General features: G+C 37.2%; 1 protein-coding gene across 1 annotated transcript; it reads left to right on the plus strand.

Moving 5' to 3' along the window:
* Positions 1–246: 246 nt before the first annotated feature.
* Positions 247–15799, plus strand: LOC131557260 (coagulation factor XI-like). Its single transcript, XM_058804330.1, has 14 exons — positions 247–415; positions 2383–2545; positions 3203–3306; positions 4845–5004; positions 5577–5686; positions 8681–8840; positions 9642–9751; positions 9839–9998; positions 10129–10244; positions 11011–11185; positions 11557–11732; positions 12040–12135; positions 13405–13544; positions 14899–15799. The coding sequence occupies exons 1-14, from the start codon at positions 247–249 to the stop codon at positions 15067–15069; spliced, it is 2010 nt and encodes a 669-aa protein (XP_058660313.1). The 3' UTR covers positions 15070–15799.
* Positions 15800–16465: the final 666 nt, after the last annotated feature.

A 16465-nucleotide genomic window follows, 5' to 3' on the forward strand; every position in this document is an offset into this window, starting at 1 on the left:
GTCACAGATTAAGTTGTTGCATGTGAAATAAATCTTAGAATTCTTATAGCATAGGAAGCAATGAGTGTTCAAGTGGCTAGCTTGATAACTGTATTTACTAAACTATCTGGAGAGTCAGTATTAGTAATGTCATTTCAGTGGAATATTGTTCCCAGTCTAAGCAGGAATGAATATTCTGCTGTTAAAAGGTATGCCAAAACAGCCTGTCACAGCTGCAATTGTAATTTTCAATGTAATTTTGAATCAATGCTGAAACAGTACAAGTGTAAATCAGTGTTAGGCTTAGCAGTGCTTAATAAAACTAATTATACACCCTTTATTGAACATATCCTAAAGAATGATTTTGTGGTTTTTAGGATGAATTGGATTTATCGGACTTTTTATTTCATTTTCTTACTTGCTTCCGTTTACAGTGGTAAGTTAATATCTAATTCCTGAGATTTACAAACAGCATAGAGAAACTCTTTTAGGAGGGAAAAAGATTAGTAACTGCGGTCTGCTCTTGAGTGAGCTGTTTATTCTGCTGGATTGAGTTTAGTTAAGTTTGTGTAACTGGCATAACCCTATTGTCTGGCATGGAACTTACTAGTGGGGCTTTACTGACGCTGTCCTGCCACCCCCTGTGCTGTCACCTCCCCCAGCACTCATGGGACCATGGCATGAGTGTGAAATTGGTGTGATGGTCCCTGTTCTGTGCCCAGTGGCCAGGTCAGTAGCCTGAGCACCAGCTGGGGAAGGAGGCCCTTTGGGGGTGCAGGAGGCAGAATAATGTGTGTCTTGCATGATGAGTTAATGATTTACTTTATTCCAGTAGCAAAAGTTAAACTGCAAAAAACTGCACTGTGCTTTTCTGAAATTCCCTTTTCTGATAAATTATTACTAAGGACTACCACAGGTATAAGTCCAGTAATGTATTAGCTGTTTTCTCAGAGAACATTTAGGTAACACCTTTTTAGCAAAAACAAATAGATAAATGAAATATTATTTAAGAAAATGTTTTACCTGGCTTTAAGTCTCAGAAGAAAAAATCTTGGAAAATTTTGGAGACCTAGAAAACATTTTAATTAAGTTAAAGTTTTCAGAACTGGCACAGTTCTACATGGCGCATAATTTTACAACATAAATCATTTTTTTTTGTGTTAATTTATGCTAGAAGAAGATAAATAGGATCCAAAATATCTGATATAGTAAATAATTGCAATATTCTTTTCTTTTAGCTTTAGAATTCACTTGGTGTAAGCTAAGAATTGAAAATGTTTTTAATGATGAGCTGAGACAATAAAAAAATGCTAATAAGAAAAATAAATACAGTTTTTTAGAGAAAGAGCTTGAAAGTTTATACATACCAGAGAATTTGGATGTTTATAAAGTTCAATTTTTTACTTATAAAGACTTAACCTTTGAAAGATATTAACACATCTAGCAAATATGTATAATAATGCTTATTTATTCCTTTTTAAAAAAATTATGCATTATACCTGTGTGCAGGAAATGCTGAATTGCATAGTTTATAATCATAATAACAAATAAAATCCACTTGTAGTCTTTTAAAACTGTCAAATCCAATATGGTGTTACTTTTGTTTTCATTTTAAATATCACTTGATACAGTATGATCACTCTAAAGTAACAGATTAAGCCACTAGGTAAAATGTTTTCAGTTGGGTTTCTACCCAGTCTGTAAAAGTACATTCTTTTCTCTTTATCTTTTATCTTTTATCTTTTCTCTTTATCTTTTCATTGTGAAGAAGATTTGGGGGGATTCTGGGTGGAGTGTGAGAGAGCCGAAGGTATATGAAATCCTGAGAGCCATTGAGGCTGTGCACAGTGGTACCACTGTGACTCTGAATTCAGAGGATGCCTAAAAAATAGGATTGTCTTTACATAAAACTTTCTAACTCCTTTTGTTATCTGCACTTCCTCTTCCTGGTTTTCCTCATAATGATGTTCTGTGTTGGCCTCTCTCAGGAGAGGCTTCTGCTTTTTCTGAGATTTGCCATGGGACAGCCTTTTGGTGCCCAACATGGTGCCCACCCCGGTGCCCACCACAGTCCTTTTTGGTGCCCAACATGGACTTTTCCTCCTTCCCCTCTGCCATGCAGATCTGGCTTGAGGCCCATCCAGCTTCTTGGGTTTCTACCTGGGCTCAAGCTGCCCTGCTCCAGCATTGGGTATGAGGCAGATAACAGAGGGAGACACCCTAAACAGTATTATTTCTGCTGGAGTGAAAAGATGAGACTCGCTACTCACCCCCCCCTTATCCACTTTTCCTGACAAAAGCCTGGTTTAAAAGCAAGCTTAATGATGAAGAGGAGAAGTGGCTCTCCTGGTGAATTGAGTGTTTCTGTCTCTAATAATTTACAATTTTGTTATTCCGTGTCAGAATGTGTGACTCAGATCTATGAAAATACATTCTTCCAAGGAGGAGACCTCACTACAGTTTTTACACCGAGTGCCAATTACTGCCAAATAGTGTGCACTTACCATCCTACCTGTCTGCTCTTCACCTACTTGCCAGCCACATGGACTACAGATCCTGCAAAAAGGTAGAACGTTCCTGTACTTGCTGGTCTCCTGTGATAATTTCAAAACCTGGTAACATTTTAACATAACACAGGCATGCAGGGAAAGGTGCAGGGTTGCCATAGGAAAAAATGTCTAGTATCTCTAAAACTGGTGATCTAAGAGTAATTGCTTGAATTCAAAAGGTTAAATTTGACAATGCCCAGGTTTTCACACTCACACACTGGCCTTTGAAGGAAAGAGAAGTGACTCTGCACTCCCTCCTTGAGGGCATGTATTTATTGTTGAGGGACAATATGAATAATTTCACATCTCCAATGATCCCCTGTACTGTTTGCCATCCTTTCTATTTAGTATATTTTTCTCACAATTAAGAATTTCAGTAGCCTGAGAGAATGACGTTGTCTTCTCTCTATGCCCAGTGCATTTCTGTCCTCCCAGCCCTGGGCTCTGCTTCTCTTTTTGTTGAGACCTCTTGGAGCTCCCACAAACACAAAATATTCTCATCTGCCACAACTGCCAACAAAGTGTGTGAGGCTTGACCCTATTTTTCTTCGAATTACACTTGTCAAAATTTTCATGTTGACGGATATTGGACAGGCTGCATTTCACCTGAGAAACAGTTATGAATGTCCGTGTTATACTGCCAAAACTGTGAATTGCTGCATTTTAAACCACAGGTTCTCCTGCTATTTAAAAGACAGCGATACAGAAATGCTGCCAAAAGTGGATATGGAAGGAGCTATCTCGGGACATTCCTTAAAACAGTGTAACCAAATTAGTGGTAAGATATGGTTGTTCACATGCATATATTTTATGCTCTGCATTGCATAGCAGCTGTTAAAAAATTAGCATTTTGCGTAGAGGAATGGAATCAGGGAGCCAGCCAAGCAGTAATTTCTGTGTTCTTTGCCAGACCACTTTCAAACACAGGTGACAAAGTCTCCACTGGTTTTACTCTTCAGGCCCGCCTATCCACCACTCAGGGTCCTGAGATGAGGTAACAGGGAAATCATGTTCCTGCAGTCACAGTTTCTTTTGCTAGAGGTTGATGGCAGCCCTTGTTTTAACTACTGTTTCCAGTTCTAAAGATTAATTTACTACTAAAATTCCAGTCCAGAAAGTGGCTCATATGGCCTGTGTGACCCTGTTTTATAACTCTGAGGTGCAGATGCTTAGCAAACCAAAAGTGCACTGTCACAAAGTGATGCTAATACTTTTGTGATTCTGTGTAATAACTTTTTTAGCAGCTGTATATTTTAGGGTATATGTACTTTACATGAAGACCTAATGTCAGCATGCCATGCCTGCAAGTTATCATCAGGCATATTAAAAGCCTATTAAATGTGTTATTTTGCGAATGTTTTAAATTTGCACTGTCACAGTGATGTCATTAAAAGGAGATCAACTTTAAGCATAGCGTGGTACCTTAGAAAAACAGAATAAGGAAGAATATAGTTATTCACTTCCTGACTTGCGGACAAATAGTGTCTTACAGATGTCAGGCTAGTTTTTTAGTTGTATTGGTATAGCAGCTCAAGATGGCAGGACTTAGTGGGTTTTTATGCAAGTTCTCCACTGTAGCTGTTATCAATAAGTTGTGCTTTCTTTTGCTTGCCACTTGCCCTTCAGAGCAGTCAGGCCCCTTAAAAGCTCTTTCCTGCCAGTAACCCTTCACGTTTGGATTTCTGAATATCTTGGAATAGAAAGAGATTTCAGTGGGATATTATTTTTTATTCTATTTGGACTAATTAATATCACTGAATTACTCTAGAATCAGACTAAATGAAAATCTATGCATACATGTTTAAAAATGCCTCCAATCATTGACTGACTCTTCTTCTGTGAAATGACCTTCATTTCGAGCCCCATAGTTGCGGTCCTCTCTCTGTGAAGTGTAATATTCTGACTCAAGTGGGAAATGTCTCTTGCTTTTGAGGCCAGAATATGCCATTTAACCTGTTCTATGAATTTGGAACTGGGAAAATATATTTTAATATTGATTCTGAGTTCTTGCTTTGGTGAGTGTCATCCTGTTCTCAGTCAGCCACAGTGGTTAGAGCCCCTCTCTCATGTAGGCAAAGGCACTGTAAAAGTCTACCAGTTTTTCCCCTTGCCACAAGGTACTACACTAAACCTACATTTCTGATTTGGTGCTGGATCTGTGTATAAAGTCTGATGTAATGGAAGTGAGCGTGGGATGTGGCATCTGGATTATGAAGGATGTGTCATAAAATCTGCTATCTCTTGGGCAATTTGGGGCAAGGGATGGGGAAAAGAATAGAAGTATATTTTCAGAACTTGGTCTCTCTTTCTTCACAGCTTGCAGCCCAGATGTCCATGTAGGACTGGATATGGAAGGGAATATTTTTGATATTTCTATGGCTGACAGCTATCAAGAGTGTCAAAAACGATGTACCAATGACAACCGTTGTCATTTTTTTACATATGCCTCTGAAAATTTTCACAATGCAAGCTTTTGGTAAATACAGGTTGGATTCATTCCCCTGGACAGCCCTGTACCTAAATAGATTAAATCACAGAGCACTCTAAGGTGCAAGAATTTACTCAAGAATATTCAATTTATTCCTCCTTGAAATGTTTGTGCACACTTACAGGTAGGAAAATATCAATTGTAAATCGGCTTTCATTTATCTGTTGGTGAGAAAGACAAACTCGATTATAATAGCCTTGAAAAAATCCTAAAATTCTCTGAAGATACTGAGATGCAAATTATGTTGATACCTGTGCTGCATTTTTGCTCTGTTCAATCTTACTCTGCTTATTGTTCTGAAAATAGCATCATCAGAGTATCCAGAGAAATTATTTCATTTTAACAAGACCTATTTTTGAGCTCTTAGTCTGCTCAATTGTGGAAGTTCAACATTGTTCAGCTAGCTCTGTTCAGCAGTTGAATTCAGTTCTGGAGGCTGGAGATTGTTCTGGCCCATGGCCAGACCATGCACAATGGTAGGAATTGTGGGTTCAGGAGGATGGTTTGGTCCAAGGAAGAAGACCTGTTTTCTTACCACTTTCTTTACTTTTTTTATTCAGTAAAAAATGCTTCTTGAAACACACCAGCGTCGGAACTCCAACCAACATAAAGGCACTTGATGGGGTTGTGTCTGGATTCTCTCTAAAGCCATGTCAGCTTTCTGAATTAGGTAACTATTTAAAATATCTGATCTTGATTAGTTTTAAGGGTCATGTATCCTGAAATGCAATCTATCACTCACATGTAGAAATGTTTCATTATATAGAATAATTCTAAAATAATCTTATTCTTAAAATATATTTCATACACTCAGAACAAAGAGGTTCATTCTTTTAAATTTTTCATGTTATCATTTGTCTTACAGAAACAGTTCCCTTCTTTAGAGATCTAAAGAATTCTTTCATAATATTAGCTTGATGAAATAGTATGTTATCTTTGTATCATGGATACAAAAATTAAAGATAAAAGCACATCAGATGCAAAGATCAGGGGAAATATGGATCTTTCTACATTCTGCTTGTATACTGTGTATGCACTTGAAAATTTTTCTTGAAGATCTGCAGTTTTAATACAGCTGGCTAATAGGAAAGGATGTAATATGCATTTTGTGGGTGATTTGTGATGAAAGGAAAAAGTCTGTGCTTGTTCCTGCAATCGCTACTCATACAAAATTCTCAAGCATCTAACATCTAACAGTGTGTATAAAAATTCTTATTCTCAATTGAAACATCTTTCCCTTTTTCTTTTTTTCTTTTTTTTTTTTAATTCTATCTCCACTTTATCTTACTCTGTGATATTTTCCCTTCTTAATGATGATGACGTTACTCTGCTTTCATTTAGCCTTATTTTGTCTCACAGATAATCTAGTTTTCCTGTATAAATCACATTTCATAGAGTTGTGTATCAATATATTGCTTTCTAAAATCAGTGCTTGGTTTTACTGCTGGGCAGTGCTGGCACAGCATCAGCACTCTCTCCCCAACATTCCACCCATCAATAGTCTGGGCTGGGCAAGATCCTGTGAGTGAATACACCTAGGTCAGCTGACCCAAGCTAGCCACGAGGACATTCCATGTCTTATGATGTCAGCTCAGCTATAAAATCTAAGGAAACAAGGAGGAAGGGCAGGCATTTATTATTTGCAGTTTTTGCCTTCTGGAGCAACAACTACGTGTGCTGAAGCCCTGCTTCCCAGGAAGATCTTCCTAGGAAGTGGTTGGATATCACTAGCTGGTGGGAATAGAAAATAAAAGAATTGGGTTTGTCCTCTTTGCTTGTGTGTGTGCAAACTTTTGCTTATGCTTTGGTAAACTGCCTTATTTCAACCTATGTGTCGTTTTCCATCTTATTTTTGGTCACCTGTCCAGCTGGGAAAGGGGAATGATAGAGTAAGTTGCTGGGCACCCAGCATCCAGACAAGGTCAACCCACCACAGTCCTTTTTGGTGCCCAACATGGACTTTTCCTACAAAACAGTTTTTACCTGAAACCTCTAGTTATCTGGCTTTTACCCTTCTGATCCTCTCCCTGATCTTTCTGGTGGGGGAGTGAGGGAGAGACGGCATGGGGCTTGGTTGTTGGCTGGGATAAAACCATAACATCATGTGAAAATCAATCTTGTTCCTCCCTGGCTTTCCCTACTTTCTGTGTCTTGTGAAAGAGGCAAGAGCAGGCAAGGGAGAGAATAAATAAATTGTGTGATCTTAGAAGCCTAGACAACACTACTGCATCAAGAAGTCATCTAAGGAGGTCACCTGTCCTAGTCTCAGACTGATCATCTGTACCTGTCCAGACAGAGATTTGTGTAGTCTTAAAACCTTAGTAATGTCTTCTGCCTTGTTTTTTTGTCAACATCTGAAACGGGTTTATTTCAATATTTGTTCGAGGTTTTCTTCTGAATTTATTTAATTAATTTCTTTCTAGGTGGCCTTTCATTTTCTGCCTTTGCCTCTCTGACTTTATTCTTGTGCACACACACTACTACGCATGCATAGCAATTTGTCTTTTTTCTGCCCTTTGCAAAGTATCTTCCTGGGCATCACTGGATGTTGAGCAAATGATCACTGAACATGTTCTTTGAGATCATGGATTAGCTTCCTTTATGTTTCAGATCCACATTTTTACTTTAAATATAATTTCCTTTGAAACTATCAGTTCTTCTGAAGGTTATTTCCCCTTAACATAGGATCTTAAGTACTAAATGTGAGAGTTAATTGACTCTAATTTTCTATATTTCTGATTATATTTTTTTACTATTCTTATTGTGTAATTACTTCCCAGTGTTGTTGTCCATTCTTGCCTATGTTTTTTGAAAATCTCATCAAATTAACAGGATTTGGAGTAAGCTCTGCCTCTTCTTAGTTTCATTTTCTGAAGTAAGATGTTCCCAAATGTTTCTATAACACACTGGGTAGTATTGACTTGGTTGCTGCACTTTCTCAACAGCTCAAGTTCTCTGCTGCCACCAAATCCTGTCTTTTGAATCAGTTCACTATTTTTACTATCTCTGCAGTTAGATAGGTTCAAGAAACATCCTCCGTGCTGATGCTTCCAGATTTTCTTTTTAAATTCTCGCACTAGAATTGTAACTGAGACTTCAAGTATATCTTTGAAGAAGGATACTCAATAATCTCTTTTTAAACATGCTAGTATTTCCTGTAATCCCTATGCCCATTGTCTGGTTGTGTGAACTATGCATCCAAGCTTCTGTTGTGTTTTGATATTTTGGCTATGTCAAAGGGCAGCAATCCTACTTACTCTGCCTACTTTTCAAATAGTAAAAGAAGTGTTAAGAAGATCATCACCTTATTTTTTTTTCTAGTCTTCCCATGAACATAATATACCCATTGAAAATAAATTTAAATTTTCCCTATTAGATTAGCAAATCTCTACTGTAATATATAACTAGCAAATCTCTACTGTAATATGTATTTTCTCTTTTCCTCTATATGAACCTTATCCCTGTAGTGCTCTCCATGACTTGACATATTCAAAAATATTCTTGAGAAATAGTTTTTAGTTAAAATGTTGTCTTACCTCTCCAGTTTACCAATCACAGAAGGAAAATGGGGATAAAGATAGAAATGAATAATCTGTAAATCTCAATATTCTGATGACATACTAAAGTTTTTTGAATTTTGATATTTTGTTCTTGTTTTATACAGATTGTCAAATGGACATTTTTGAAGATCAAGTGTTTTCAGGAATTAATGTTACAAGTTTTTTCACTCCTGATATTTCTGTCTGCCAAACTATGTGTACATATTTTCCAAAGTGCTTGTTCTTTACATTTTTTACCAGGAAATGGCAAATAGAATCTCAAAGGTGAATATGACAGTTAAATTATATTATCCATATAGATTATTTAAAATTTATTTTTTAAAAATACAAAGTCTTTTTTTAAACGCTAATTTCTTATACATATGTAAATTTATGCTAAAAGGCTATTTTCAGTAAAGTGCAATTTCTGATGGGTTTTGTTCAAAAATTTGTAATTTCATGTGGGCATTTCAACTGTTTTCCAATGTGATAAGAACTTTTGTATTGTGGTTGTGTATCTGATCTTAATCTGAAAAGAATTATACATGTCAAAAATACAGTGAGCCTCCAGATTGTTTTAAAGACTTAAAGCTGAATTTTATGGCATTATCAAAAGAGCCATCTGGTTTCCTGGCAGGGCAAACTTATTTTCTTGAAAAGATTTTTCAATTAAGTTAATGGCTTTAAAAATATTTCTATTTTTCTTTCTTCTTTCACACTTAGTAGTGAGAATAGTTAAAAATCAACATTGCACACAAATCAGAAGAATAGGATCTCAAAGGAATTTCAGGGAGAAGCAAAGCTGAGATGGCATGCATCTTCCAAAGTCACCTCTTCTATATATGTGTAAATACTGTACCACTTTTAGTAGTATACTTGTATGGCATTTCACAGCACAACTGATTGCCTCAATTTAGTGTGAACTAGTGAATCTAGGGAGTGCATTTTTGTATGAAATACTTCTACAGATTGAGATTTGGGAGAAAAGAGTGTATTTAGGAAAGAACCTTCTTTTACCAGTACCTAAACAATTATTTTTGGAATGTGAGAACAGGTTTAGTTATTGTGAAAAATATTTAATTTTAGAAATCTTTGCCTTCTGAAGACATCAACAAGTGGAATTCCAGAGGAGCTCATATCACAAGAAAATGCTGTATCAGGCTTTGGCCTCCTAAATTGCAGAAAATCTTTTCCTGGTAAACAATAAATTACAATAAACCCGCTAATTTTGAATTAATCTCAGTAATAACTTTCTGATGCTTTGAATGCAATCATTCTTACAGCCTGCACTTCTCGCACTTACATGCAGATGGATTTTTTGGGAGATGAACTTACTGTCACTTATGCTAAAGGACACAGAGCCTGTCAGCAGGTTTGCACAGACATGATCCGCTGCCAATTTTTTTCCTATTCTCTCCTCCAAGATTCATGCAATGAAGAAGGGTGAGATATATTTTTTAAAATGTTCAAAGATTGCTGAAATAATCATTCCAGACATGTGGTGGGTGAGTTAATGTATGTGTTGTTCAGTGAAAAAAGTACAAGCAAATTGTTTGCATTAATTCATTGGCAGAAAGTGTGAGTGTCACCTAAGAATGTCCTCAAATGGATCTCCAGTGAAAATAGTACATGGACCAGGAAGTATCTCTGGATACTCACTAAGATTATGCAAAAAAAGGGCCAGTACTGGTAAGTACAACTTTTTTTTAATGAAAAATAGATGGTGCTTCCCTGATTTCAGTGTAGGAGGCCAAACCATATTTTTCTAAGTGGTTGCACTGTCCCAGTGGGTGATCTTGTAAAGTTAGTGTGTTCTGGAAAAGTGAAGTCAGTCATAGCTGTCACCACATTTCTCTTCACAGAGAAAAGCAAGGCACAATTCTTCCCAAGAATATTTCTGTGCTTCACATTCTCTGAACCTCAGAGAAAGGAAAAACAATTCTAAACATTTGCTGTGCCTGTGTTTATGCAAAAGTAGAATGCAATGTGAAGATTGTTTACCCAAAGTGATGGTGTTTTTTTTCCTTGGCCTATCAGGGCCAAGAGTGTGCATGTGTCAGAACTGTCAGATGACAGTCACGAGATTCTGTGCAGTTGTGTGCAGAGTGGAGTGCTTGGCAGATTCAGTTTAGATTTAATTTAATATAATATTGTATAATATAGTATAATAAAGTAATTAATTAGCCTTCTGATATCAATGTAGTCCTCTTCATTGCCATCTCTCCCCTCATTGGGGTTGCCTGCAAATTTAATACATAGCAAACACTGGAACAGCACTGTGAATTTTATTTTAATAGACTTTACGACCATAACCCATGAAAAATGCATAATTTATCACCTTCTTCACAATAGGTGGTGCCTATTCAGTCATCAGCAGTAGTCTCATCTTCATTTTTCATTGGTGAATGCAAGTTGTCTTTAAGCCCAGTTTTAAATTGCTTCTGCAATTTTATAGTGTGTATGCAGCATTCTGCAAGAACCATCAGGATCGTTGGTGGGACAGACTCCTCCCCTGGTGAGTGGCCGTGGCAGGTCAGCTTGCACGCCAGGCTGTCCCGCCAGAGACACCTGTGCGGGGGCTCCATCATCAGCAGCCAGTGGATCCTCACCGCTGCTCACTGCGTCGCCAGGTGAGACCTGAATGCAAATAAGCCTCAAAGCTCAGCCCAGCATGCAGGGGAAATTGAGGCCTACCTTTCAGGATAATAACAATGAGAACTAGAAATAGATGAATTGCTTTAATGTAGCCAAAAGGTGAAATTTTCAGGTAGACATTGTTTTCTTAATGTAACTGGAAGTCTCCATATTTCTCCCTTTTTAGCACTGCTAAATTGTACTGCTGATGCTAAATTATTTTAATGAATCTAGAAGGTGAAATTCTAAAGCACACAACAAATACTTACAGAACCCTAGACATTCTCATGAGATACGAGTTTTTTCTTACTGTAATACTGCAGCAGGCTATTTAGTCACAGACTCACTGTTTGCCTTTTCCCCTCAGTCTAGAGAATCCCAACATTTGGCGTATTTATGCTGGCATTTTGAGACAATCAGAAATAAAGGAGGATACACCCTTCTTCAAAGTGGAAGAGATTATTGTTCACTCTCAGTATAAATATGCACATATTGGATATGACATTGCTTTAATGAAACTCGCTGAGCCTATGAATTTTACTGGTATGTAGCATATTGCAGAGGAATTGTGAAAATGTGCAGGATGACACAGGGCTGGCATTGCTATGGCAGTGCGTGACACCTGGGCTGGCTTCCTTTAACATGCAGTTACTGGGGTTTGAGGAGAATCTGTTCTGTTGGCATCAAAAAGAAAATGGGTGGCTCTAAGTTACGTGCTGGGAGTCACACATAGTGCAAGGGACAAAGCATACATGGAAGCTGTCATCAGGGGTCGCGTGGGTGAGCCCACGAAACCTTACTGTTGCAATTGTCTCTGCTGGACAAACTAATATTTTCTCTTGTACTTTAGATCTTCAACTACCTATCTGCCTGCCATCAAAAGAAGACACTAACATATTTTATACTGACTGTTGGGTAATTGGATGGGGTTACAGAAAAGAAAAAGGTACAGAGAAATACTTTTAAACAGTGAATGTTTGTATATTTAAAGTCAATGTTTTTGACAAAAAAATCTCTCCTTCTCTAAAAAAAGGAAAATTATTCTCTATTCTTAGCGACCACTATTCCTTCTAGACAGTACTTTAACATAATTCTTTATTAAATTTGATTTCTAAGACACCATAAAACATAAATGAAAGATGTATGAAATTATCATTAAATAGCTCCATGCTCTGACACAATAATTAATTTTATAAATTGGTTCAGTAGTTTGAAGTACTTGAGATTTCAATCCTCTACATACATCTAACTACATCTTCTACAACACTCAAATACCCTTCCTTAGATTTTAGTTTAAAATACATACCTGTGTTTTGCACACTCTTTTTTATTTTTTCCTAGCTGAAAAAAAGGCAATAATTTTACCACTGAACTGTTTTGAATTACAGTCTGCACATAACACATGGTGTTTTTTTATGTGATTGTATTCACATGACTTTAGAGGTATGTTGCTTTTCTTATTCTGAAGATTGATTATAGACCGTGCCAATGACTTGTGTTTTGATAGTATATGAGATTTGAACTCCTCTGATTTTATATGGAAGTAGGCCAAAAAGCTCTTAATTACTAAGCTGTGGTTTTACATCTCTTTATTATACTTTTAATATGTTTATATGGATGTATATGCATCTCTTTAAAGAGAAACTTTTCCTTTATACACATGCCTATCTGAAAGTTATAGTTCAACATGAAATCTAACAAATTTAGGCAGTTACTGTACAGACAAATTTCTTCTGTTAATTCCTAGAGAAAAGGCTGGTTGTAAAAACTCTTGTTTAATCTATGTGCAATTTTCTCCATCTTAAAAACTACTGTGACAGAGAGCAGCACAGATTTGGCAACTGGGAGATTTCAAACTTATTGCAACACTTTACCAGGAAATAATAGTTACTAATACAAAGCAATGCTAACAGCAATGCTCCAAGGGGCAATGTCCTGAGAGCCTTTCCAATATGAGCATTTGTTGCACATCAGAAGTGAGTTTTGAAGCTTTTCCAGCCATGAGAAAGAAGACAGCACCATAAAAGCATTTAAATTAGAAGACAATTCACATTGTTCGCTAACACAAAGGAAGGAAAATCAGCGTAATGAACATCTATTGATACTCCTGAAGCAGTGACATTGTAATACCAGCATATGGTGATTTCTAGAGTTGAATTTTAATGTTTATTTTTTAGAACCAAACATTTCTCATCTCATACTGCCTTCCACATAGGTCGGGTCCAAGATATTCTTCAAAAGGCTCCTGTTCCCTTCATGTCAAAAGAGGAATGCCAGGCAAGGTACCGGAAGCGCAGAATAGGAGAAAAAGTGATCTGTGCTGGCTATGACGAAGGAGGAAGGGATGCTTGTAAGGTAATGACAAACAGCAGTGTATGGTTATATATTCCAACCACATGTTCAAATATGTAAATGAATAATTCAATTATTTTTAATTGTTATCAGAAAAGTATGATTGTCAATAGAGCTCTTGATTAACTTGTCACTTTTGGTTGTCAAAAGCACTGAAAACCAAGGTATATGGAAAATATTTCTTATATGACATTGAAATCTTTAGGGATAGATTCCATGGATAGGAAACTGTGAGTGTGGATATATAGATATCCATTTAGGGAATAAAACAGTGTTCCTTCGGGCTATCAGAAATCCAAAGAGCATAAGTATAGTACCTTGAAGCATTTCTCCACTAAGAGCAGATTTCCTATGTAGTTTCTTTTTTTTTTTCCATTTCTTGGTAGAAAATAGAGTGCCTAAAATCTTTTTTTAAAGCATCCATTGTGTATAAACCAGAAGGGAGGGTGCTAGTAATGCTATTAAAATGTATGGGGAGTAGAAGGCTGAAAACAAACAGTGAAAACAGCTCTGTTCATAATTAGAGTTGAAAATGTCACAACAGCATGAGATCCATAAGCCAAAGTCTCTGCTCAAGAGTAAACTCATGCACTTTCACCACTTTAAATATTCTGAGTTAATTTCTGCAAGAAAATAGTTTGATTATTAATATTAAATTCTCTTCCAAATACAGTTTTCACTGCAAACATTTAACGCTTAATAACTGTACACTGAAATGTTACTATTACTATGGTTAGTTAGGAATAAAAATACTTGGAGCTGGGATGTAATTTTTCCTCTATGCCAATTAAGCTTTTTTTATCTGATACAGCGTAACAGAACATGGAGAGGCTGTTTCAAAAAAAATAAAACACTTGCTAAAACTCATAGCATAGTTGTGCTAAAAACTCATAGCATCTTCTCTAAGGAATCTTATGTTCAGAAAGGAATAGAAAAAGAAAACACAAAGGCGTTTTATTGTGAGTGGGACAGAGTCACTCAAGCAGGAGAAGGCATGTAGAGAACTGAGATACTAAAAATATGGTCTTAAGAAAAAATATTGCCAATACTACATACAGTCTAAAATCACTATATAGATAAGGCAATAATTATAATAAAAAGAAAATAATATAAACCAGTAATTTTGAACTTTTTGTTCAATTGTTTGCAATGACTATTTAGAAATCAACATATTAAACAATCAGAATACCTGCTTCAGTCCTCTGTTAATGAGCTGTAAGTGAGAGTGACTGAAATCTAGGCTGTTGTGCTGGTGGTAACATTGAATTATGCTGATTTTATTCGCAGTTTTCTTTGTGGTAGAAATACTGATGAGGCCTCTTCCTTGCATGCTCTCTCTTTTTCTCCTGTGGCACAGGGAGATTCAGGAGGGCCCCTGTCCTGCAGGCACGAGGAGGTGTGGTATCTGGTGGGCATCACCAGCTGGGGCGAAGGCTGCGCCCGCCCCAGGCAGCCAGGAGTCTACACCAAGGTTGCTGATTATTCTGACTGGATTCTAGAAAAAACTACACAGTATGAGCATTACTGACTCACTCAAAGTGTTGCTGTGGAATAACAACCCTCAGGGCAATGGGATAAAGTGTATTAGTGCTTTTTTCAATGGTGTATTTTGTTAGCCTGGAGTGTAAAGTACCTGTTTTAAAATGCAGAAAAGCAGGAATGAATGAATTTTCCTATTACTAAATAAAAAGCAGTACCAACAATAAACTCTGTGATCACTGATTTGGCAGAAGAAAATATGGCTGAGCCACAGACTTCTATTCTTGCTAGCATAAAACGGGAGTGGATGAGGTTGTAGGACATGTATGGACCTTGAAGCTGGGAACTATGTCTGTTTTAGAAGGCTGCCACACAGCAAAAAGAAATTCCCCTCTCTTGTCTAAATGTAGTTCAAATGGGTGAACCACTTACAAGCTTACTGGAGAGCTGGGGGGAAGGGAAGCTGAGGCATGGAAATGCTTACGCAGTTGCATTCCCTTAGTTTCATTGGGGAATTAACCAAAAAAGTGTCAGTACTAACCAAGAAAACAAACCCAGAGGTCTTGGCAGAGGGACACACGTGGGTGGAGACACCACCAAGCCCAGTTCATGCTGGAAAATCCCATCCTGCAGCAGTCTGCCAAGGGTTTGCACAAGCGTGGTTTACCAGCATGCTGTGATCTCCACTGGGCTGTGATCTTCTCAGGACCAAGGCAGGGAGCTCGAGCCTGACCAAGTTACCAAACACCCATGTTATCTATACACAGATGTTCTGGAAGCACAAAGAACACAAACAGTGGAAGGCATAAAATACTTTTTTTTCTTTGTTGCTGCTCTCCAGACTTTTTGCCTTCCGAGCTGCAAGGTCACTTGAGTGTGTTTACAATCCCCACCAGCCTTCCACTTTTAACCCATTGCTCCCAATGAGCTGTCACCTACAGTATTCTAATTTATGTGGATAATTTTGTGATGAAAAGCTTAATGAGGTTCTACTTCTCTTGAAGACTATCCAGAAAATCAATAAAAGTATCCCCTCCCCCAATATATATTTTTATTTTCCAAATACTTAACTCTGTGATTAAAAAACAGCTTTATCCTGTTCCTATATCTCCTTGTTTCCTTTTATAATTTTTTGTTACTTTGTGTCAGGTAGCAAACGTATTTCATGGCTGAAATTAATACTAGTGTGAGAAACAGGAATCAAAAATTAATTACTTTCCCAAAGAAAGAAGCAACATTTCACACTGCATCAGCAAGGAGAGTAGAGTACCAACACTATCTTTGCCAAGCTTTATGAGCTTGTTTCCTAATCATCTACATTAACCATAATTGCTGAAAATATGTTCCAGAGTGCTACTTATAATTGCTTTACACCACACTGGGAGGTAAGCAGCAGGAGTGGCTCTGCAAGTAAATGAGGTCATGAAACTTAGGAATTAAACATC

Source organism: Ammospiza caudacuta, chromosome 4 (assembly GCF_027887145.1).
Source record: "Ammospiza caudacuta isolate bAmmCau1 chromosome 4, bAmmCau1.pri, whole genome shotgun sequence".
NCBI classification, from domain to species: domain Eukaryota; kingdom Metazoa; phylum Chordata; class Aves; order Passeriformes; family Passerellidae; genus Ammospiza; species Ammospiza caudacuta.